The 25,726-nt window shown below is 49.5% G+C and overlaps 1 protein-coding gene across 7 annotated transcripts in view; it reads right to left on the reverse strand.

Annotated features, from left to right (window-relative positions):
* Nucleotides 1-25,726, reverse strand: part of TRAF3IP1 (TRAF3 interacting protein 1) — a 61,395-nt gene that overhangs the window by 7,845 nt on the left and 27,824 nt on the right. Inside the window, exon 17 of one of the 7 annotated variants that reach the window (XM_019445366.2) lies at nt 21,120-21,535. The exons of the other annotated variants lie outside the window; for them this stretch is intronic. Coding sequence (XP_019300911.2) covers nt 21,452-21,535 — 84 coding nt within the window. The 3' untranslated portion in view covers nt 21,120-21,451. Of the gene's footprint in view, nt 1-21,119; nt 21,536-25,726 lie in introns of those variants that run through there. 7 annotated transcript variants of the gene reach the window in all.

Below are 25,726 nucleotides of genomic sequence, written 5' to 3' on the forward strand. Positions count from 1 at the left end.
TCTCTCGGGTGGACTCGTCAGCTACACAAGACTCGAAGTCGGGCCTGCTCCGAGCACTCCGGCACGTACCGGAAAACACGTGTGGGTGGAGCGGCGGCACCAACTGACCAGCTTCAGAGAGACAGGACCGTTCATCGAGAATACACCCTCCTCCCCGACACGGTCCCGTCCCCAGCTCTACTTTGTAAACATGTAAATGCCCCGCTGTCACGAAATCAGATCTCGAAACTCTTTGCCGGGAGAGCACATCTCCGGGCCGCACTTTTCCGCGGCACTCCGGCCACGGCCTCGCTCTCCACGGGCGACGCGCACGGAGGTGGCAGCGGTGGGTCTCGCGGGGACACAAACCCACCGGCCTGTGGCCTCCGGCTCCTCGTGCAGGCTGCACACTGTTTACTCAGCTGCTTCTCCGGCAGGAAGGGCCTCTGACAAAGCGTTTCGGCGTCTGGCTGCCCCCTTCGCACATGTGCTTCGGAAAGCGTGAGTTCCCAAGACTATCCAGGTGAACGGCTACTTGCTTCTGGGACTTCATACGATTTGCATTTACCGCACGCACACTTGTCCCCAGAAATGTAAGCGTTTGTGCTTATGGTGACTTTTTAAGTTTATGGTGATTTATTCTAAGTCAAATAAATAAGAACCACTGACGTGAAAGATTTGTTCCTTTAAATTTCAATCGCGATGCTTCACCAGAAGAAAATGCTGTTTTTAAAAGAATGCCTTAGAAGCCTGACCCTTAGGCACCGCCAGAAGTGTCTCAGGAGCAGGATTTAGGGTGCAACACGAGGGCTGTGGCATGTGCACACTGCCTTCCACTCTGTCTCTGGATCCGAGGGGTCACGAACGCTGCCGGGCAGAGCTCTACCCTACATTAAGCAAACCCAATAAACAAAGGCCTGAGTAATGTCGGGTGGGGAGAGGGAATAATAAATCAAAGAGTGTGAGTATTTGCTTTAAATAATATACTCTCCCATGACCTCAGGAACTGATTTATGTACAACCTGCCAAAAGTTCATTTTCTTCGTAAGCCGAGAGTGCCTGCATCCGAGTTACAAGAGAAAGGCAGAGATCGACAGAGTAACTATTCAGAGTGTCCTGTTCATCCAGAGATATTCTACCGCCAAGCTTCTCTGTCAACCAAACATGTGTCCCTAGCGTGGGTCAAACCCGATCCCTTGAACGCACAGTAAAATAAAACAGTCTGCCATCAAATGCTTTAACCTTTTTGCACACATACAAAAAAGCGCATAAAACATACATGGTACAACAAAATGCTAAAGTGACTCCAGCAGCCTTCGCCTGGGTCAAGAAAACCAACCTTCCCAGGGTCCCCAAAGCCCAAGGCTACGACCACACCGCCCTCCACGTGGTCCACTACTGGGGTCTGTGTGCACCTGCGTGTTTCCCTGTGTGCCCGTCTCCCTCGTAGGGTGCAGACGGAACCACACAGTACATTTCCACACGTGTCTGCCTCTTCTGCTCAGCGTTGTATTTAAGAATCAACCATGTAGCTACAAGCACCTGTATACTGTTCATTTGCATTGCTGAACGGTAGGTATTTCATCACACAAATATACCACGATTTTATTCACCCGCTCTACTGCTGATGGACATTTGGGTTGTTTTTGGTCTGGGGCTCTGACAATAACTATTTAGGAAAAGTGATTACTCTGAACAGCTAAGTAATGAGTCGCTACAACTGTTAGACCACTGTGGACAATCTTATATATGTCCCAATACACACGTGCACAGGAGTCTCTGGGATGTGCAATGACCAAGGGCATTGCTGGGCCAAAGGGTGTGTGGGTCTTCACCTTCGTGACATAACGTCAAAGAGTTTTCCATTTAATGGTTGTACCAACTGACAGCAAACATTTTTCATGAACCGGCATTTTGTTTGTGTGCATATAAAGGAACATCAACTCCTATGGCATTTCCACAATCTGACAGCTGCGGGTAATATCTACTCAATTATTTCACGGGCAGCGGAGAGAAAACCACCGGCACGTCAGGAAGATGCTGTTAAGAGAAACCTTCCAGGAGAAGCCGCGTGCCCAGACAGGGCCACACAGCCACGAGGGTGATGACCCGCCTCTGCCACTTAACGGTCTAACAACCTCAGACACAATAACTCTGTGACTCTGTTTCCAGGCCTAGGAAACGGGGATGGCGCTTATCTAATAAATTACGGTCAAGTTAAATGACGCGATGTCTGTAGCTCCTTAGTCGTAACAAGTACTCTAGAAACGGCAGCTGTTGTTCTAGTGGTCTCTGAGAACTGGTTGGTAAACTTCCACGGGAGGAAAACGCACGCCACAGCATACCTCGTAGCACCCGGCACAGAACCAGAACTCGCTACACGTTAGCTCCTTCCACAGACACTGGCGGCCGTGGACGGCGGGGGGCGGGGGAGGAACCGTCGTGGAAGTCTGTGGAAAGTACGAGTGAGGAGGCTCGGCCTGAGGCCCAGCGGGGTCACCACAGCGGCTCTTAGGGCACAGAAGAGACGGCTCTTCAGATTGGCCTTTCTGACTTCCTTGAAAATTGGAAATAGTTTTAAAGCCATCTTTTATCCCACAGGGAGCCGATTGACTGACAAAGCCAGCAGGCAACAGGGAAATGCAGAGCTCCAGTTCTCAGCCCCGACAATCTCTCCTCTGCTTAAAGTAACCAGAGTCATACTGGCCTAAAACTGGTCCTTTCAAACATTTTTATGAAAAGCTATTCTCACATATTTATTCTCAGACGAACCTGAGAACATTCTTTGCCAAGCTCCAGAACATCCACTGAATACTTACTGTAATTCCATTAAATTTATACAGTAAGCCGAGGGAAATAACATCCCTATCGTATTGATTTTCCCACCCAGAAACACTCTCTTGACTTTTTCCAGGCCCTTTGCATCTCTTGGTAAAATTCTGCGGCTTCTCAAAATAGTTACTGTAAACTTCTTGTTAAATGCATGGCTTGGTAAGTTACATTTTCGTTCCCAGTTCTGAAGAGGAACTTCAGGCACATTATTTTCAATGGGTTATTGCTGACTTGCAGGAAAAACATGGACTTGGGATATTTATTTTGTCACTGGCCACCCTATGCATTTTTTCTCTAATAGTTAACCTTCTGGGGATCAATTTCCTTGGCAGACTGCTGTCATTTCAATTAATGATGACCCCGTCTCCCCCCGTTAAAGAACTCCACGCCTCGCCTCTTTCTGTGCTGGCTAGAGCCCCCAGAATAGTCGGACAGGGTTGTGTTTCGCAGCCCTGTTCCCGAGTCTGGTGGGAACACACACAGTCGCTCGCTGCCACGTAGGGTGCTGATGGGGACACGCGCTCTCCTACGGAGGCACCTTCCCATTCCCAGGTCACTGCACGCTCTAGTTGCAAAGGATGCTGAAGTTTGTAAGCGTCATGTCTTCTTAAGAGGCAACACACTCACGGGGCGCCTGGATGGCTCAGTCGGTTGAGCGTCCGACTTCAGCTCAGGTCATGATCTCATGGTTTATGGGTTGGAGCCCTACGTCAGCTCTGTGCTGACAGCTCAGAGTCTGGAGCCTGCTTCGGATTCTGTGTCTCCCTCTCTCTCTGCCCCTCCCCTGCTCACAGTGTCTCTCTCTCTCTCTCAAAAATAAACATTAAAAGAAGATAAAAAAAAAAAGAGAGAGAGAGAGAGAAATAACACACTTACTAGTGACTTTTTTTGGTTCAAGAATAGTTTCTTGGGAGGTAAGCCATGGTCAAAGGGTGCTGCAACCACTGACCTCCACCTGGTTTTAGCTGAAAGGCTGCCTCTTCCCTGGATGTGGCGGCAGAGATGAAAAGGAAATGCTATTCATGGAAACAGAACTATATTTATCTGATAGAGGTGGATCTTCAGTCCTAGAACATATTCTAGCTCACTCTTAATTATATAAAATACATGATTTAGGAACAAAATATTAGTTCCTAACCATGATTTCTAGGGTTCTGTAATTCTGTTAAAATATCCCAAGGAGACTCTGGCCAGAATGGAAAGGCTGGAGCCGAAGTAGGAAACAACTAGAAAACAACAAAACATCGGGTGCAGCTGTTTCCAGCCCACATCTGACTGAGAGCCCGAAGAGGGACGGGGGCCAGCCCGCCCTCACCCTCGCTCGCTGTGTGGGGACAATCTCCCGGCTCTGGCTCAGAGCGTGAGGGTGTCGGTGAGCCGAGGAGGCAGAGAGCCCTCCGTGAGGCAGCAGACGGGGAGGGCCAGCCTCCAGGAGGGGCCGGGAACCGTCTTAGACAATTACCCATGGACGAAGAGAGCCTGTGTGGAAACCCCGGTTTCCAGAGAAGTTCCAGCACACCGATGGAGGAAAAAACAAACAAAAAACAAAATACACACACACACACACACACGAGTTTGGAAGCATTGAGAAGGGTAAGAGGAACGGTCTGACTCTACCCCCATCACCTCTCCAAGGGGGCAGGGTGGAGGGCCAGGAGAGACCTCAGCTCATGATCTCTCCCATGGGGGAAAGTGACAGGGTGACAGGGGGTGAGGGAGCACCTGGCCTCCTCAGCCATGCAGGACGCTGCCGAAGAGGCCCAACATCTCTCTCACCCTCGCCAGACCACTGCATCTTGAGCCGTATGACTAGGGAGTCGTATGCAGGGAGCAGCTGGGAGAAGGCAGACAGGACTCTCGCAGGGCATCAGAGGGACCCAGGTCCTACTGCACTGCGGACCCCGCCAGAAAATCCACCCTGCCCGTGGATCCCCACCCCCCACGGGCCCACACCCACACACCCCCACCCTGCTGCTGGCTCCCTGTGTGCACTCCCGATGGCAACACAAGCAAGCTTTGACAGCCAGCCAGGGAGAACTGCAAAGCCAGTGCGAATCTGCGGGCCAGGGAGCGGCCACAAACAACAGCTGTAGTCGGCCCCTGGGGAAGCAAAAGGGAGCTGTCAGCGCCTGCCCGCCTGCCCTGGGGCACTGCAGCGTGGAGAGAAGGCACAGAAACTCAAGAATTCTGCCCCAAGAGGGAGCAAGAGACACAGGGCAGGTGGGTCCACACCAGGTCTGAAAAAGCATCTGAATCCCCAGCAGGGCTGACAGAGGTTACGTGTCTCCTGAAGTCGGTGAGGCAAGATGAAAGCGATCACTGCTACCTCAAGGGGAACACAGCAACACAGGACTCCGTGGAACATGACAGGGAAACATCGACACCACCACGTATCCCCGTAACTGTTCGGTAACTGACCCCAAAACGGGGAGATCTGCGATCTACCTGGTGAGGAATTCAGAACGGGTCTTTTAAGGGAGCTCAGTGAGCTACAAGAAGACACAGAAAGACAGTTCAATCAATCAGGAAGATTATACATGAAAAGAATGAGTGGTTTAACAGAGAGAGAGAAATCATAAAAAAGAACCGCACGGAAATTCTGGAGCGGAAGATCCTATGAACAAAATGAAAACAACACGACGGAGAATGCACCAACGTCATGATGCATCAGGAGGAAAGAATGTGTGAATTACAGGACAGACCTCTGAGGACAACAGAACAGGACAAAAAGAGTGAAGGGGGTAAAGAAAGGCCACGTGATCGTGGGATACCATCAAATGAGGCAATCTGAGCATTACTGGAGCCCAGAAGGAGGAGGGGGAAGGAGGGGCAGAAGGCTTCTTCAAGGAAACAATGGCTGAAACGTCCCAAGTCTGGAGAGAGGTCTGGGTATTCCAAGTTCACGAAGCTCACGAGGTTCACCAAACAAACTCACCTTCAGGAGATCCTCTCCAGACACCTTATAACAGAACAGGACCACACACAAAGAGGGAATCTTCAAGGCAGCAAGAGAAGAGCTTGCACCTCGCGAGGAACCCCATAAGGCCGCAGATCTCCGGCCAGGAGGGCGCAAGAGGATACGTTTAGAGGCCGAGAGACACCAAGTGCCCATGAGAACACGACCCCACAGAGCTGTCCTTCAGAAATGAAGGCGAGGAGACAAACATATTCCCAGACAGAGAGGAGGAGATTGCCAGCAGCAGGCCCACCTCACAGGAAATCCCGAGAAGAGTCACCAAGCCGCAGTGAAAGGCGCAGATGAGAACGTGAGCGGGGCCGAGGAAACACTGGCGGGGACGAGCAGCCAGACTCAGGCCCCTCACGCTGCCGGGAGGAGGGGTGTCAGCCACTTAACTCTGCATAAAGGTGAAAGAACAGAGTACTAAAAATACAGTCATAACCATTTGTTAATGAACACACAATATAAAGAGCTGAGCTGTGACACTGAAAACATAAAAAGGGGGAAGTCAAAGGGTTTTAAAAAGAGTTTTTGTGTGCTTTTGAAGTTAGCTTATGACCAGTGCAAAGTAGAACCTTACCTATAAGATGTTTTATGGAAGCTTTGTGGTAACCACGAAGTAAAGACCTGCAGCGGATTCCCAAAACACAGAGAGAAAGGAATCAGAGCATACCATGTGGGAAACCGTTAATTCACAACAGACATCGCAAGAGAAGAACAGAACAAGAGAACTACAAAACAGTCGGGAAATAAGATGGCATTAGTACATCCTTACCTATCAGCAATTACTCTAAATATAAGTGGATTAGATTCTCCAATCAAAAGGCATAGAGCTGCCGGACGGATTAAAAAAACGAGACCCAGCCATATGCTTCCGACAAGACGCACTGTAGCTTTAGGGACACACGAATTGGCTCAAAAGGATGGAAAAAGATCCTCTACAAATGGAAACCAAAAGAGAGGAGAGGCCACATGTATTACAGCGGACAAAACAGACTTTTAGCCAAAACCTGTGACGAGAGACAAAGAAGGTCATGTCACTATTTGCTGAGGAGGGCCAGCTCATCCAGAGGACATGAACACTGTAAACACACATGCACCCCAGGTCAGAGCACCCACGCGCCACGCAAATGCCGACCAGGGGAGGAAGATCGCTTCTGGACCCCAGCTGCTTAGCCCCAGAAGCTCCATGCACACAGCCCCGAAAGACACCAGGCACCATCTTGCATGCCGTCTGTGGCGAGAAAACCGGTGGCATTTTGTGAACAGGACGGCGGGCTCCAGGAGAACCCTCGGAAAACCAAACCAGAGGAGCAGACTTAACAGACTGGGAAGAACTGAGATCATCGCAGAAGTCGCTCCCAGGAAGGTCCTTGCGGACCTTTCCTGCCGCCGCACTAGCGTTTACGCACCCCCCACACATGTGCACGCAATCGAAGTCACGGACACGCGTCTCTCCCACGTTCATCCCACCACACACTCCCCTGGTCTCTTTACGCCTGTGTGTTACGTAGGTTTCGGGGCTCAGAGATCACCAGGTGTGTGCAGGCCTCTCACAGCAGTGCTACCTGGAGGGCAGAGCGCCATGAGATCAGCGAATGTGCTCAGGGAGGGATGGGCTCATCCCTGGTGCTCACACAGCAACCTGGGCACATGGGGCATCCAGGGATCCATCCAGGTCCCCATCCACTCATGGGAGCAAAGGGAAGACGTATAACTGGCCCACACCCAGGCCACCGGGCAAGGGCAGCGGGGCACGCTTTCTATTGGTTACGAAGAAGCTTCAATATCGGCCTCACCTCCATAGCTTCCCGCTCAAATGAGCCAGATCCAGTTACCGCCACCACCCAGGGACCCAGGCAGGGACAGGCTCTGTCCTCTCCTAGCATTAAGACTTCTGGGGGGGGTCTTTGGAGGGGCTGAGGTGATTAGCCTTGTGCACAGGAACCAGAGGCCGGCACAGGCAGCTTCCCACCTTGTTCCTCCAGGGCCCGGCACCATCTGGACCAGAAGCCGCCGTAGAACTTCTGGGCCCTGGCTGTGCATTAGAATCACCTGGGGAACTCTGTAAGCTACCGATGCCAGGACCGTGCCCAAAGATTGATCCAACGGGTCTGAGGAGGGGCCCTGGCACCAGTATTTAATAATACGGTCCTAATGCACCAATGGCTCTAAGCAGACGTACCCGTAAGTACCTTTCAAAGGACGTAAGATTCCAAGTTCACTTGCTTTACATTTTACAATCACTTTCCATGCTACAGGCAGGGGCCACAAAAAATCTAAGTTTAAAAATACACTTTAGGGGCGTCTGGGGGGCTCAGTCGGTTAAGTGTCCAACTTCAGCTCAGGTCATGACCTCACAGTTCGTGAGTTCAAGCCTTGCATTGGGTTCTCTGCTGTCAGCACAGAGCCTGTTCTGAATCCTCTGTCCCACCCCTCTCTCTCTGCCACTCCCTTGCTCGCACTCTCTCTCTCAAAAATAAATAAACTTAAAAAAAATACACTTTAGTGTTTATTTATTTTTGTGAGAGAGAGAGCTCACGTGAGTCAGGGACTGGGGGAAGGGGGAAGGGGGGAGGAGGAGGAGGAGGAGGAGGAGGAGGAGGAGGAGGAGGAGGAGGAGGAGGAGGGAGAGAGACAGAGACACCCAACCAGGCTTAGAGACCGATATGGGCCTTGAACTCACAAACTGTGAGACCATGACCAGAGCCAAAATCAAGAGTCGGATGCTTAACCGACTGAGCCACCCAGGTGTCCCTAAAAATACACTTTAAAAGTATTTTTCCCAGAGTGCCTGGGTGGCTCAGTCAAACATCTGACTTCAGCTCAGGTCATGATCTCATGGGTCTGTGAGTTCGAGCCCCACGTCGGGCTCTGTGCCGACAGCTCAGAGCCTGGAACCTGCCTCGGATTCTGTGTCTCCCTCTTTCTCTCTGCCCCTCCCCCACTCACGCTCTCTCTGTCTCTCAAAAACAAATAAACATCAAAAAAAAATTTTTTTAAGTATTTTTCCCTTTTCCCTATCATCTCTGGAAATGACCACCAAGATTATTAAATTATTTTGCTTTTTATTTCCATCCCTTTATTAACTAATTGGATTTGCTATTTTAGATTTCATCATTTTTTGCCAGGCCTACTGCGATAATCTTTCTTACAGTTCTGGTTCCAGTTCTGCTTTTACATATTTAGCCTCCTAAATTCTGACTGTATTTCCTAGCCCCGAAGTACCAGATCGAATTCACCATCAATCATACCCGGCAGTCTCCGGGCAACGTGAAGGCCACGCGTGTCAACGGTCGGCACGTGAACTGGCAAAGAAACGAGAAGTCAGGCTATCCGAGGTCTTCGGCGGAAAATGAACGTCACAGGGTTAGTGGAGACTGTACGGAGTGAGTCGAAACACTAGAAGAGCAAAGGCAAATTCAAATACAGGAGGTCAGGTCCCGGGTACCCCTGCAAGTGGCGAGGCCACGCTGGCAACCACGTGCGGCAGGTGCCCTGACCCACTGGCGCAGACGAGGCGGTGAGCTCTGGCTTGTGCTCGCCACGCCCGACTCCTCCAGCCGCCAGAGGTCAATCCAAAACCACAGCCACAGTCTCAGTGGGCGGTGGACGCCGGGGAAGGAGGTCAAGCAGGGCCAGAGACTGGTGGGCGATGGGGTGGGGGGAGGACTAATGGAGCCGCTGGACAGGGAAGGCCCCTCTGAAGGGCGGCCTGTGCGCAGGGACTTGCGTGGTGACGGCAAGGGTCTCTAAGCGAAATGGGAGTTTTCTCCGACAGGTCCTCCTACAGTCCAGCAGGCCCGAGATACCAGCAGCCTGCCTCCAGAAAACTCTGGACCGGCAGCACAGACGAGGGCAGGGAGAGACCCGGGCCTCAGGAAAACAGGCCCCCGATTATGTAGAGACACCTGCTCCTCCCTACTTCCCAAGGACAGCAGGAGTACCCGCGAGGAACAAACCGCGTAACTCTGGGATCCTGCTGAGCCCCTGCCACAGGGCAGCTGGACTCTGTTCATCCCAGGGCTCCTGGGGCCAGGACGGAAGGGGGACAACACGAGGAGTCACTGGGACCACACCGGAGAAGGACTCTCCCAGGCCCCCAGGCCTCACACCCACGTGCCCCGCAGGCAAGAGCAAAGGAACCCGGGCCGTGTCGGCAACGGCTGCCCACAGAACCACGCGGGCTCCGAGCCGCTGGACCTCAAGTCGTCATCGAACAGGAAGCGAGCTCCTGCTTCTAAGCAGCAGCCCTGGGGAGACGCACCCCCAGAGAGGACGGAAGGGCACACAGCCCCACAGTTCCACGACCTCCGTGAACCAGATCACTCCTCTGACTTACACTATTCTAGGGCATGGGGAAAACTTTTATAAAAATTAATTACATAGGGGCACCGGGGGGGCCCAGTCAGTGAAGTGTCCGACTCTTGGTTTCGGATCAGGTCACGATCTCACGGTTCGTGCGTTCAAGCCCCACATCGGGCTCTGCGCTGCCTGGGATTCTCTCTCTCCCTCTCTCTCTTTCTGCCCCTCCTCTGCTCACTCACTCTCTCTCAAAACAAATAAACTTAAAAAAATTACATAAAATGAACATAATCGTGTTCCTAACTACTAACAACAACAGCACACACATGTGTGAAAACTTCAGGCCAATGTCACTTGAATATAGGCTTCCATTTAAAAATATTAGTAAACTGAGGGGCCTAGCTGGCTCTGTGAGAAGAGCATGTGACTCCTGATCTTGGAATTGTGAGTTTGAGACCCACTGGGTGTAGAGATTACTTAAGTAAATAAATAAAATGTAAACAAACAAAAATAAATTAAATATTAGTGAATTGAATATGGTTTTGCATTGGACAATTAACAGACTATGACCAGGCAAAGGTTATTTTAGGGACGTAAGAACTACTCAGCTTTAGGAATCTATTAATAGATGATAATCTCAACAGCTGCCAAAAAGACATTTGGTAACGTTACACATCCACTTCTGATTACAAGCCTGGGAGATCGCCCAACAATCAGCAGGTGATAAATAAATGGCTGGTGAGGGAATACGGACTCACAAAACACCGTAACTTGTAATCATAAAACAAGTTCATTTTAAGGTTTAAAAGAAGGCTAAACAAATATTAGTAATGTGAGTGTCCGACTTAGAAATCAAAAGGACAACAGAATAAACACAAAGAGAGAAAAGGAAGGAAATTAAGAAAACGGGAGAAATCAGTGAAAAGAACAAAGATACAAAACAGAAGGTCAATGGAACCAAAAACTATTGGTTTAAAAAGACTAACAGACAAACTTCTGGAAGCACTGCCTCAAAAGAAGAAGAAAAAATACAAATTAGCAGCATTATTAATAAAAACAGAACAAAACTGAATTTCAAATAAAGCAGATGTTAAAAGAATTCTATCAAGAGCTTCTTTCCAATAAACTTGAGGACTTAAAAGAAATTAATAACCAAAACTGACTCAAGAAGAAAGAGAAAGCCTGAATGCTCCCATAATTAATATAAAAATAACAGCAGGAGCCTAAAATTTTCCTATAAAGGAAACATCACACTCAGATGGTTCTATGGACAAGTCCCACCAAAATGTCAAGAAACATACCTTTCTTTCCATCATCTACTGTATCATCTAGAACACAGACAAGAACTCTCCCTGGTTCACTCTTAACCTTGGGACTAACACAAGCTAAGGATCATATGAGAAAAAGAAAATCATGGGCCCATCCCATCCGCGAATATAAATAGAAAAATATGAATTAGCAACCAGAATCTACCAATGGATGAAAAAGAGAAGACAATGTAGCAATGTTGGTTTCATCTCAGAAATGGAACGATCACTTAATATCAGAAAGCTATAAATGCCATTTAGCGAACTAAAGAAATAAACGGAATTACCTCAATGCAGAAAAAGCGTTCAATAAAATTCAACGCCCATTCATGAGAAAGCCCCATAGGAGAAAAAATCAGACTTTGTCAGTCTGTTAGGTTGCTCGATGCTACATTAAGTCAGTCGGAAACGGGTGAATTCCAGAACTGTTACTAAAAATCAGAAAGGAAGAAGGTGTTACTATCGCTGTTATCGCTCCTCTCGAACTGGAGGTCCAGTGGGAGTAACTGGCCAGTGGTGAGGACGGCGTTAGGACCGGAGAGGAGGAACAAGGCCACTGGGTCTCGGGGCAACGGCGACACGGGCACAGCGCAGGGGAGGAGCTCGGACGCGGGCCACACGCCTGCACCTGCGCCCGGGCTCTGGTTCTCAGCAGTCCCATGGCCCCAGACAAGTCCCCGCTGATGCCCCCGCCTCAAACCGGGGGTGACAACAGTACCTGTCTGTACCTCACTCCTCTCTGGGTTAGTACCCAGCTGCTCCCATGGCACAGGAAACACAGAAGGATCAACAGACGTCTTTTTCAAACAACAGTTTTATCGAGGAAGTGATCGTAAGCACTCAACAGCTTGTACCCACCAATGACCAGGAAAAAAACCTAAAGCAGAGTCTTTCCAAGAGCAGAACAACCTCTAGAGTGCCCAGATACAAATCTACCAAATGATGGGCACAAGCGCCACAGAAAAAAGTCACAGATGTTCACTGAGAGGCATCAGAGGCGGCCAAATACACAGAGCGATCGTGTTCACCAACACTCCTGCTGAGTTCCCAAGAGGGTTTTTTGTGGCATTCACGAAGCTGCTTACATGGGGCGCCTGGGTGGCTCAGTCGGTTGAGCGTCTGACTTCGGCTCAGGTCGTGATCTCGAGGTCTGTGAGTTCGAGCCCCGCATCGGGCTCTGTGCTGACGGCTCGGAGCCTGGAGCCTGCTTCCGATTCTGGGTCTCCCTCTCTCTCTGATCCTCCCCCCGTTCATGCTCTGTCTCTCTCTGTCTCAAAAATAAATAAACGTTAAAAAAAAAAAAATTAAAAAAAAAAAAAAAGAAGTTGCTTATAGTACCTCTACGGGAGGTAAGGACCGGGAAGAGGCACATCATCAGACACAAGGCCTGTTCATAAAGCTGATCGAAGCTGTGTGGAATCGGGCAGGGCCAGGGAGAACAGACCATAGCCTGCAGCCGGGCCCACGGCCTCTTCTTTTGGTTCAGCCCACAAGCGAAGAGCGGCTTTCACAAAACAAATAGTTGAAAGCAATATCGAAAGGGTAGTATTTTGGGACACAAGAAAATTCTAGACGATTTGCCTTTCAGCATCCGTAAATAAAGTTTTACCGGAGCCCAGCCACACTCGCCCGTCTGCATGCTGTTTATGGCTGCGAAGCTGAAGACCGGTGACAGAGCGGGCGTGGTTCTCGCAGCTGCAAATGCGTGCGTGCCTACCCTTTCTAGAAAAAGCCTGCTAAGCTCTGGGGTCCAGGATCCAGAGAGCGCCGCAGGCACACGTAACTTTCGCATACAGCAGAGGTAACATCACGGAGCCATGTGGGGAGGATGAAAAGCTGGTTATTCCTACTGGGAAAAAAACCAACGGCACCTCTGTCTCAACACAACACAGGAAATTCAGCTCCAGGTGGATTAAGGACTGAAGTGTCAAAACAAAGTTTTCATCTTTTAAAGAGAATAAGTATCGGGGGCGCCTGGGTGACGCAGTCGGTTAAGCGTCCGACTTCAGCCAGGTCACAATCTCGCCGTCCATGAGTTCGAGCCCCGCGTCAGGCTCTGGGCTGATGGCTCAGAGCCTGGAGCCTGTTTCCGATTCTGTCTCCCTCTCTCTCTGCCCCTCCCCCGTTCATGCTCTGTCTCTCTCTGTCCCAAAAATAAATAAAAAACGTTGAAAAAAAAAATTAAAAAAAAAAAAGAGAATAAGTATCTTTCTGGCCTTAGGACAGAGGAGGATTTCTTCACTAAGACACCAAAAACATGAAATGTAAGCGCGAAGGCCGAGCAATTTAATTACATTAAAATTAAGAACTCAGCCATCAAAAAACACCTAAAAGAAAGTGAAGGGGGCAAGTTCTGAATGATGATTTTAATGTGACTTTACCTCCCTTGGCCCTCTACCGTCGATTCTTACGTTATTCTTCCATAAAACTGTGTTTCAGGCCAGGCTGGCTGCTTTTCTTCTCTTTGCAAAACTTACTCCTGAGAGAGCACTCGCTAGCAGAGGAGGGGAAGAGAGAGAGGGAGACAGAATCCCAAGCAGGCTCCATGCTGCCAGCGCAGAGCCTGACGCGGGGCTTGAACTCATGAACTGTGAGATCATGACCTGAGCCGCGACCAATGGTCAGATGCTTAACCGACTGAGCCAGCCAGGCGCCCCCCCCCCCCCCCACTGCGAATTTTATACTATGTGTTTCAGGTCGGACTGGAGCTTTTCAGGTGCTTACACACCCCAGGGGACAGGTGGCCCCTGCACCCGTCGGCACAGGTCTGCACGCTGCTTCTGCAGAGGTGTGGGTTTTTCACGTTTGCTTTTCCTAGTTCTCTGGGTGAACTGGGTCTTAGGCAATTTATTTTTTCGAGAATCCAAGAGCAATGTTTTTTGAGCCCCTCCGACATCTGGGTAGATCTTTCCTGACTCTACATCTGTAATGCCAACGTGACTAAATAGTAACAATCCCGAGTCCACCTGTTTCCCTACAAATCCTGCAGCCCCAGCTCCCTCTTCTTCCAGCAGTCAGGGCTGCAGAGCAAATCTAAAAGCAACTTTGACTTTGGTTTTTTTTGAAAAGAACCTATTGTTTCTTACAATATGTTCTCTCCTGGAACATAAAAGCCCTTTTAAGGGCAGACCCACAGCAGGCTAAGTGCTCGCTCTCTGTGAAAGGACCCAAGTGCCTCTAAAAAACCATACTTTGTTCAACATCCCATCTAGGTCAGAAACTTCTCATCACACTTTACTTTGAAATCTGTATTACTGTCCAAACTACAACGTCCACGTTGGGGCAGAAAACCACAGGGCAAGACAGCCGTGCCTGCTTCCCAGGCCTGGGGCCAGGCCATGCAGGGCTCCGCACCAGGACACAGGGTGAGGGGTCAGTGTGGGGCTCCCCGAGGCTACGGCACCTGCTTACCAGGTCCCCTTTTCCTCCAGAAGCACCGTGAAAACTTCCACTATCTTTCCGCACAGGGTTTTAGTTCATTCTGCCAGGTGCCGCCTCATACGTGATCATTTGTTCCCGTCCACTTACCCGCCTCTTGTAACTTGTGTTTAATTCATTCGCTGAAATTCATCTAGTCAACAAGTTAAGGGTAACTTTCGTCTAGCACCTTGCCAGCCACAGAAGAGACATAGGTCTCCACCTGACGAGATTCCACTCCAGGGGAAAGTCGGTGGTGGTTCTTTCCTCCTGAACCATTCAGTTCCGAAGCCCGTTAGGTGGGCCAATCAAGGGAGCACCTGCACCAGGGTGGGGGAGTGGAGAGCCACAGGGCCCAGAGTGAGGACATCCGCGTGGGGGAGGGGGGGAGCCACAGGCCCGGAGTCAGGACATCCACGTGGGGGAGGGGTGCAGCAGCCAGCACAGGGTGGAGGGAGTCCTATCCGGGGAAAATGGCTACCCCAGCAGCAATGAGGCGCCTGCCCACGGGGCAGGGGTTGCTGGAGCCCAAGGTGGGTGTAGACGACATGCACCCTGGACAGCGGTGACAGCAGCAACAGGAGACACGGGATGCATTCACCAACTCGATCTATTAAGGACAACAACATGTTCCTCATGACCGGACAAGGGAATTATAAACAAAGGGAAGGAACTAGCCCGATGCCCATGGTGCACGCACACACACACACACACACACACACACTCAGTTCCTGTGGCTCGGACACTGAGCGGGCCTGGGAGCTGACACACCACAAAGGCAGTGGGCACACAGACAGCAGATCTGGCTTCCGCCAAGAGGGAGCAGGAGAAATGGCGGCTCCGGGGGCAGGGAGAGTAGAGGAGGTGCTGGACACCCCAGTGAGCTAAGAAGGCAGCCAGAGCCGCCGGCAAGGGCGCAGACACCCACCTGAAGGGGCCCCCACTGGACAAAGCGGACACACCGTGAGCACCGACACAGGAGGCAGAGCGTCTACGCCCTCGAGGAACCCCGCCCACGTGAGCCCGCGATGATACGAACAAGAGGTGACACTGAGAGTAAGAGCAGGACACTCACGCTTCACGGTACTTTCCAGAAAACACGAGTCATCACAGGGGGAAAAGGAGGCAGACAGTGGAGCAGCCTGGCAGGGTCCTCCACGTGGGGAGACCCGGGCGAGCACCGCAGTCACGGGGTGGCGGGAAACGCGCCCTGGGACGGATGCTGGGCCATCAGCCGCCTCCTTTCTGGGAGATTCCTGCCCCGGAGGCACTACCTGCATCTAACTGTGAGCAACCCCCGCCACCCCCACCCCCAGGGCCCCTCCACAAAACAGCTGACCCTCTTCAAGGTCGACAAGGTCACGGAAGTGCAGAGGGCGCACTGTTTCCAGGCTGGGCGCTTCTATGCAGGGCGCGCTGGGAGGCCCGGGCTCCTGCGGTGCTGATGCAGAAGGTCCCAGTCTGCAGCAATCGGCCAAGCACTCAGGGATGAGGTCGGCCATTGGTTCTTGCGCAGTTTGCGGGTGGGGGTGAGGGGCCCTTCTCTGAGCCACAGCACACCCAAGCGAAGCTGGCCGAGCGTTGGGACATTATGGTGGCCGCTACCACGCACGGGGACACGCAGTCGGAGGAGCCCTTCCTTCCCAGACCGGGGGCCGCTCCACCTGCTGGAGGCTGAGCACAACCCACAAGGCCCCAAATGGGCCCAGCAGGGCAGACCCCGCGAGGACAACGCGACATGCTCTGCCAGGACCTTCAACACGGTGATCAGATCTCGGGAGGATCTGAAAGTTCCCAAAAGTGCCCCTCACAACTTAAAATGTTTGACCTGCTTCTAAATCTGCTTCTCTTCAAAAGTTGCTTTTAACGCTGTGTAAAATGATTAACTCCATTTGGCTTATTTGTTACAATTACAACATAATTTTGTATCATCTTTCAATGCAAATGAACTCTATTTGTAGTACAACAAAGCTTTCACAGGCTACCTGGAAACCTAGTGAGTACCAAAAATATGCGTATTTGGAAATTACTCCTGAGTTTCAAAACCTAATGAAGAAAACATTTAGAATGCATCGTGTTTGTAACAGGAAGCACACCTATAAGAGTGAACTTCAGACCATGCGTTAACATGCGGTGTATTTTATTCATAATTTACAGAAAACCAAATGTCTGAAATAAACACATTTCTGTTTTATCTTAATTTTTTTCTTGTAAGGGATTTAAGAATATTCTGTGAAATCAGAAATTTTTAATGTTCATTCTTATTTTTGGGAGAGAGAGAGAGAGCGTGAGGGCCTGAGTGGGGGAGGGACAGAGAGGGAGACACAGGATCAGAAGCAGGCTCCAGGCTCTGAGCTGTCAGCGCAGAGCCCGAACTCGTTAGCCCTGAGATCATGACCTGAGCCGAAGTCAGACACTTAACCGACTGAGCCCCCCAGGCGCCCCAAGAATTTTCTGTGAAGTTTAAGGCTTATGTAGAGCAAAACCCTGACATAATGCAAGCTCTTCACTAAGTGGCTGTCAGTCCTGGCCTCGGTGAGAAGGCTTTCCAAGAGGCTCTGTTAGTTATTTAAGGGGTCCCGGCTGGTGGGGAGGGGTCTTTGGCCAGAAAGAAAGGTTTGGAGGATTCAATCAGAAAACCTTGATAATGCTCCAATATGAAAAATTATACGTGCATCACTGCTACAAGTAGGAAATCAAAGTATGTATTGTGATGTCAAGCATTTCAGTTTTTTACCCTAAAAATTGCCTTGAAACCCATCTCCCAGAGAAAAGGGATAAAGCCATGTCACTGGTTGGCCATGTCGGCCCCTTCTGAGCCCATGTCGCCCGGGTTAACGGGTCATTTATCCGCCAAGCCTGTCCCTCGGGCAGCAGAGTGCTTCACGGGAAGCTGCTTCTCAAGTCAGAAGCAAACAGGCAGGAACAACACAGATGGGAACTCAGAAAATAAAACAAATGCATTTCTCACTTAAAACAATGAGCACAAATGTGTACGTTTTAGAAAGGACAAAAATAAGAATAAGGAAAAAAGTCACCAAGAAATAAATTTGTCTAAAGTGAAGCCAAGAAACATGGAATTTCGGGATGAAAATAACTCTGGAAACAACTGCTCCACCTACAGCCGAGAGCTCCACGCACGACAGGGCCTGTGTCCCAACACGTGCGGGGCTTCCTGGAAATCTGAGACCCGCCTGCTGTGGCCAAGGAGCCCGTGTGCCTTCCTGAGTTAAGACCCTGTGTCCAGGAGCCAGATGACAGATGGGACATAGGCCTGGAGCACAAGGCCTGGGGCCGGGTGCTGGGGCGCCCCGACCCTGTGGGTGCCGGGCGCCAGGGTGACACTGGAGGTGGTCACGTGTGGGGACGAGACCCAAGAGGGGAGAGCTGCCGTGGCTCTCCTCACCGCTGTCACTTGAGGAACCCCCCCCTCGCCCCCCGGCAAGCAGAGACCCCAGGGCCCCCGCCCAGCAACATGGCTCCCAGCCAAGAATGAAGCCAGACCACGCCAACGGCTCGCCCAGGCTCAGCCCGATCGCGGGTAAGCCTCTCCTCTCCAAGGGTCTTTTTCCCTTTAACACCTTCGTGAGGTCTCACCGGGTACTTCTGAAAGTCTTCACGGCTCTGCAAACCGGAGAGAACACTCCAGCAGGGCCGGGGCCTCACCAGTCTCCCCCGCGGCAGGCCCACACTCGCTGGGCGGCCGTAGCTTCTAGAACTGCTCCCCGACTGCTCTCCGCACAAGCGCACTGGGGTCCGCTGAGCTTCGCCCGCCTTTTACAGTCACTGTGACTGACCTCGATCTGCATTCTAATCCTTACTAACTGATTTTCTTCCCGAGGCTAGAACTCGATCCCTCATTAACGTGCTGCAGGGACCATGTGTAAACACTGGCACCTGCACTGAGCCCCCAACTCCACAGACTCAGGCTGTGAAAGTCAAACTCAAGACTTGTTTACACAAAGCAGACAGGATATCGATGGACACGAGGCCACAATGACTGGTCAGGCCAAAACTGACTAAATCTAGAAAAGTGACAAACATAATGATACGGATTTCAAGTTGACGTTCTGAGTAAAAATAAAATCTTTATTTGTGTTACCATTCCCTGAGTGAACGTACGAAACAGAAGACGATGGGTATTTGAGTTGGAAACGTTTTTAAGACTACAGCTGGTCACAGTTTTGCAATCCAATTTTAAGCCACACATATGTATTTTCAGGAAAAGGACTCTGATACTTTATCCACATTATGACCTTTGTTTACACAAAGAAGGCCTATTTACTCGTAATGATCTTCACAAAGTTCACATACATGTGATATTTTGATGGTTTCCAAACCATTTTCACAGTCTAGGATATATCCACGGCATGTATCTGTAAATATTTTTAAGTGATATTGTTGATAATCTGCTGGTGACAATCTAGTTTTACATCCAAAATCTAAAATCCGCAGCCTGCATACTGGAAGAAACTGCACTTCTTGGGAACATGAAGCGATGGCCTTATTTCCTGAAATAAACAAAAACTCACCCTTTCTGACTAAAGTCAGGGTCAGTGGTTCCCCGTTTGGCCACCGAAGTCTCATCAGTGAAGAACATCGTAGTATGTGTCCCCTGTTTCCTTCATAGCAATTTAAATGGAAACAGTATTTCTATTTTCCCAATAATACTGGGACCACAAACGTCCAAACTAAACATACTTTTTATCAGGTGCAGAATTTCAGTTAAGGGGGGATTCTGAAGAGCATTTTTCAGACAGGGTTCAAGTATTTGTGATGAAACTGCACCACCTAGTGGCCAAAATGAGACATAACTTAAAGATGTATTCAGATCGCCAAGCTAAGGGAATAAAATAGAAATCCCCGACGTTCATGTAAGAATTTAGCTAACAAATTGTTCACTATATACGACTGACTGTAACTAAAATACAACATGTGCGTGATAAGGTCATTTCATCCGTCAAGAGTCATTTCAAGGGGTGCCTGGGTGGCTCAGTAGGTTGAGCGTCCAACTTTGGCTCGGGTCATGATCTCACGATTCCCCACCCAGTTCATGGGTTCAAGCCCCACATCGGGCTCTGTGCGGTCGGTGTGGAGCCTGCTTGGGATTCTTGGTCTCCCTCTCTCTCTGTCCCTCCCCCGCTCTCTCTCTCTCTCTCTCAAAAATAAACATTAAAAAAAAGGTCATGTCAAGAGTCAAGATACACATTCCCAAAGAAATGCTTCTTTCAGATGACTGTCCATAATCTCTATAGACAGCTGATAGCTACATTAGTCCCTCGTTACAACTTTCACCGAGAAGGGCAGTAAAATACATACATTCACGTCAAATTAAACACACACACCAACTTCACATGTGAAAAGATGTACAACCTCCAGAAGATGCAGTTTACGTGGCCAAGAAAGAAGGTGAAGAGAGTAGGGGAGGGTGGCTCAGTCAGTTAAGTGTCCAACTTTGGCTCAGGTCATGATTTCACGGGTCGTGAATTTGAGGCCCGCATCGGGCTCTGTGCTGACAGCTCGGAGCCTGGAGCCTGCTTTGGATTCTGTGTCTCCCTCTCTCTCTCTCTGCCCCTCCCCCACTCACTCTTGGTCTCTCTCTCTCTCAAAAACAAACATTAAAAAAATTTTTTTAAAAAGGTGAAGAGAGTAAAATCACAAAAACTTTAAATAAACTAAAAAAGAATCCACTAAGAGAAATACTCTATTTCAAAATAAAGAATTTTAATCAGGGGCGCCTGGGTGGCTCAGTCAGTTAAGTGTCTGACTCTTGATTTCAGCTCAGGTCATGGTCTCATGGATCATGAGTTCAAGCACCACACTGGGCTCTGGGCTGGTGGCAGGGAGCCTGCTTGGGATTCTCATTCTCTCTCTCTCTCTCTCTCTCCCCACCCCAACTCACACCATCACTCTCAAAATAAATAAATTTAAAAAAATAATCTGAATGAAAAGAAAAAGGATCTAAAATTTACATTCGATTAGAACGGACACGATGTGGAGAAACCCGAAAGAGAATGTAGGAGGAGACAGAAGCAGGCCCGAGAAACCCCGAGCAGCACTTCCCGGTGAGGGAACCATCTCTGAATTGCCCCCTATCACTCTCAAGCATCTTATTTATGACGTTCAAAAAGCAAGTATTTTTAAAGCATAAGAAACACTAATAAAACTGCTCTTCTGGCTGGTTTTCAAAAACTCCTTCATAGATGTGAAGGAAAAAAAATGCTGGCATGGGCTTCGTATCTTACTCTTAGCAGAGTTTATATTTCCTCTTGAAAAGAGAGCAAGTTGGTCAGGACAATGAAGAAAATGCCCAAAGCGGCCTGATTCACATATTTATTCTATAATGTGTTATTCAAGTCCATTAGTGCAATAAGAAATAGCTTTTCTTCCAACACAACTTCAAAGACCGGCTGGAGAGACAGCTGGGCTACAGGCATGCTGAAAACACACGCTGCCTCCAAAGAAAATACAAAGTACCGAGACTAAAGGCAACTACGATTTATGTGAAAAGCAGAGGAAACCTCTACCGTTTGAGTTTTAAGTGAGAGACAGAGAAGGCAAGCAATTGCTATTACGACGGGTATGTATAAACCAATAACGGCAACAGGCAGACGCGGCCGACGCAGCTCGAAGAGATTCTCACAGCCGCCTCTCAGCAAACCAGGCGCGTCGGAGTCTGGATCCGAAGTACAGAAGGTACACACACCTTGCGAGCTTTCCGGAACACCTGTGAAAACTGCCCTCAGACTAGGCCTCAGAGAAAGCTCGACTCCAAATAATCGATCTTATATAGACCATATTCTTTGAACGTGAGATTGTATTAGAAATCGCCAGTAAAAAGACTTTTTAAAAACCCTTACGTTTCAAAGCTATGGAACAGACTCCTTAATACCCCACGTGATAAAAAGAAATAAAGTATTTCATCTTAAAGTTCAAGGAACTGTTAATATTCATATTAAAAATTCAAAGATAAAGCATGCTTAAAGAGAAATGTATGGCCTTACATATATTTGTTTAAAATGACAAGAACTCAGGGGGCGCCGGGGTGGCTCAGTTGGTTAAGTGCCCGACTTTGGCTCAGGTTATGATCTCGCGATTCACGAGCTCAAGCCCCACACTGGGCTACACACTGACAGAACGAAGCCTGCTTGGGATTCTCTCGCCCTCTCTCTCTGCCCCAACCCTGCTCTTGCACTCTTGTTCTCTCTCTCTCTCTCTCTCTCTCTCTCTCTCAAAATAAATAAATAAACTTAAAATAGATAGATTAATTAATTAATTTTTAAAAATGCCAAAGACTCAGGCACCTGGGTGGCTCAGTCGGTGGAGCGTCCGACTCTCGATTTCAGCTCAGGTCATGATCCCAGGGTCGTGGGGTTGAGCCCCGAGGCAGGCTCTGCACTGAGCGTGGAGCCTGCTTACAATTCGGTCTCCCTCTCCCTCTGCCCCTCTCCCTGACTCATGCTCTCTCTCCCTCTCAAAAAAAATAAATAAATAAAATAAAATAAAATAAAATGATAAAGGCTAAAAATAAAAGAGCTAAGTATTTTACACAAGGACTAAAAACATAAATAACCAAGGAAATTAAAAGGAAAAATAAAGAATAGAAATCAATGAAATGAAAACAAAAGTTGTCTATCTACAAAACCAAAAGTTGATCCTTTGCTAGAGGGTGTCTATTTCAACTGTTTCTTTAAAGTCTCAAGGTAAAAAGACACAAAATTTTGGGAAGAAAAGGAAAACTGGAACTGTAGGCGTATTTTTAAAATCATAAAGGCACAGCTGAAACATGTTTATGTCACGACTTTGGAAAACGTGGACGCAACAGTTGCCTGGAGAAAGGCTGGAGAAGGCACAGCCAGGGGACGCCGATTTCCGCTCTCGCCTCTACAGCAAAGCTTCTTTGCCCCATGTGCAGCCCGCATGTGGGAGATGCTGGTTCCAGAAACCCTCGGGCCCTAGCCAGGCAGCCAGCCTCCTCCACTCACCCATGTGCCTTGCAAATATCATCTTCTGAGCACTCCAGGCAGTGAGGAATTTTGGCAAATTCTCGTCTATGTGAAAACCTTGATTTTTAACTGAGCACGCTGACTCCTGGAATAAAGATTTCACTTCATGGCCCCTTAGTGACAAAGACCTGGCCACTATCGCGGAAGTGGAAGCGGTAGGCACAGCTTCCAAGAAAGAGTCTGGAAGGAAAGGGGCATGCTTTTCTCCTTCTCCCCTTCCTGCTGGCTGGCAGGCAGTCCTGGCTGGACCTGGGACAGCTACCTTGGCCCATGAGGTGCCCTGAGGCACGGGGGTCACACGGGCGCCACCTCCAGACTCTGACTCAGGAGCTAAAGCACTTTCCACGTCATTTAAGCCACTAATGTTTTCGATCTCTCCTTCACTCATAGGTGAACCTAATCCTAACTGATTCAAATATGAATTACTCAAAGAGACTCAAAAAGGAAATAGGAAAACAGAATATACTCACTCGAGAAATTGACTTGGCAAAACAAAAAGAAAGGATTCGTTCAAGAGAACAGAAAAGCTCGCAACATTAAGACTTCAATACGAAGAAAAGAGCAAGAGGGGGAACCAGCAGTGAAGGGAGAATAATCATCAGCCATTAAGGAAATGCAAATTAAAACACAAAATATTAGAAAGACTGACCGTTCCGAGTGCTGACGACGACGTGGGGAAGCTGGAATTCTCCTCTGCTGTGGTGGAAATGTAAATGGTACAACCACTTTGGAAAACAGCCCGGCAGTTTCCCGGAAAAGATAAATATACGTTTACCACGTGAGCCAGCAATCTTACTCTTAGGTGTTCACCCAAAGGAACGAAAGGGTTTGTCCTCACAAGGGCTCGTAAGGGAATGTAACTGGCCGAAACTGGAAACAACCCGACGGCTCGTCAACTGACAAATGGATACACCCACTACAGAGGACGATAAATCCTTACAACCGCAGTGGGTGTATCTTACAACGTGCTCACGACTCAGCAAGCAAAAGGACACATGCTGAAAAATGGATACATCTCAAAGTAACACGATGACTGAAAGAAGCCAGACCGAAAAGGAGCACACGCCATGTGACTCCACCATCTGCGATTCTGGGAAACAAACAAGAGCGACCAGGAGCAGAGGAGCAGCTGGCGGGTCCTGGCGGGAGCGGGGCGTGGGGAGAGGTGGCCGGAAGGGATTACGAAGGGCACAGGCCACTGTGGAGGGCGACGCACACGTTCACCGTCCTGACTGTGGATGGCACAGACGTGTGGAAACAGAGTCTCACTCCACTGGGAGAGTAAATCAGCGCAGCCACTCGGGGAGTAATTTGGCAGTATGGGGTGAAATCAAAGCTCTGTGCACGCTCAGGAGCTCTGGGTCTGGGCACAGACGCTAAAGCAAGGTCGCAAACCCCAGCCCCAGGCTGGGTCCCCGCTGCTGTGAATAAAGTTTTATTGGAACACTGCCACGCATACCGTTTCCTGTTGTCCTCCCTAGGGCTGCTTTCAGGCTATCAGCAGAGCTGAGAAGTTGCAATAGATTGTATGGCCCGTAAGCCTAAAATATTTACCGCGTGGCCCTTTGCAGAAAATGTTTGCTGACTACTGTTCCCGGAGACACTGGCTCCCATCTGCCTGGAGACGTGGAGGCGTGTTCACAACAGTGGAAGGCGGAGTCAACACGACATCCATCAATAAAACAATTAATAAACCACGGAATACTAGTTACCAGTTAAGAGGAACAAGCTAGATCCACAGGTATCCAAACGGGGGAGGTCTCAGAAGCACACTGCGGCCTGAAGAAAGCGACCAGCAAACATACCAGCACTGGGGGGAAGCACCGAAAACCCCCGAAGCAGTAGGAACTGCTTATCAAGTAAGGCTCACACCAGCTCCTCCCTGTGACTGCCCTGGGGACAATGGGCCTGGGGCGAAGGCAGAAAAGACATCAACTTTTCCGGTGTGTTTTAATTTCTTTTATTTAAAAAACTCTAAGAGGTTTTTAGAAGACCAGTCAGTGAAATGTAAACCTGACATTTACCAACACACTAAAGAAAACACAGCAGCATGCGTTTCCCCTGCCTGTAATACACAGACCTTGAAACACTTACTAAACCGTACTTTTTTGGGGTGCCTGGGTGGCTCAGTGGGTTGAGCGACCGACTTCAGTTCAGGTCATATCTTGCAGTTCTTCAGTTCAAGCCCCGCGTCAGATTCTGTGCTGACAGCTCGGAGCCTGCAGCCTGCTTCCGATCTTGTGTCTCCCTCTCTCTCTGCCCTTCCCCCACTTGCGCTCTTTCAAAAATAAATGTTAAAAATAATGAGAAAAAAAATAAACTGTACTTTTTTATTTTTCTGAGAGAGAGAGCGCGCGAGCGAGCGCTCCTGCGCACACAGCAGAAGGGGCAGGGCAGAGAAAGAGTCCGAAGCAGGCTTCATGCCCAGCGCGGAGCCCAACAGGGGCTCGATCCCACAACCGTGAGATCAGGACCTGAGCCGAAATCAAGAGTTGCACACTCTACCGCCTGAGTCACCCAGGCACCCCCATACTAACTGTCCTTTTTTTAAAGCAGCAAATTGTTCGCCAAACAAGGACATTTTTTTCCTTGTATCTTTAAAGTCAAAATACCTACTCTGAAGTGGACTCTTCCGAGGAAGTCTGAAGCACAGACCTAGCGTGCTGTGCATAAAAAGCAAGGCTATAAAATTTAAACCAAGCGAAGCCTCAAAGGTTACCTCCAGGAACAGCCTGGAGGGACACATTCAAGTGCCAGGAACACGGCCAGGGACACCAGGCCAGCTCCGCAGGCCTGAACGGGAGCAGGACACATTAAAATTCCACAGCAACAGACAACAGGCCGCAGAGGAGCCAGCGCGGCGGGGGCTGTCCAGCGAGGCCTCAGCAGCATTACCCCCCCGCCCCTCCCCCTCCCCGTGA

The sequence above is a fragment of the Panthera pardus genome, unplaced genomic scaffold (assembly GCF_024362965.1).
Source record: "Panthera pardus isolate Hobbes unplaced genomic scaffold, ASM2436296v1 HiC_scaffold_10, whole genome shotgun sequence".
Taxonomy (NCBI): Eukaryota; Metazoa; Chordata; class Mammalia; order Carnivora; family Felidae; genus Panthera; species Panthera pardus.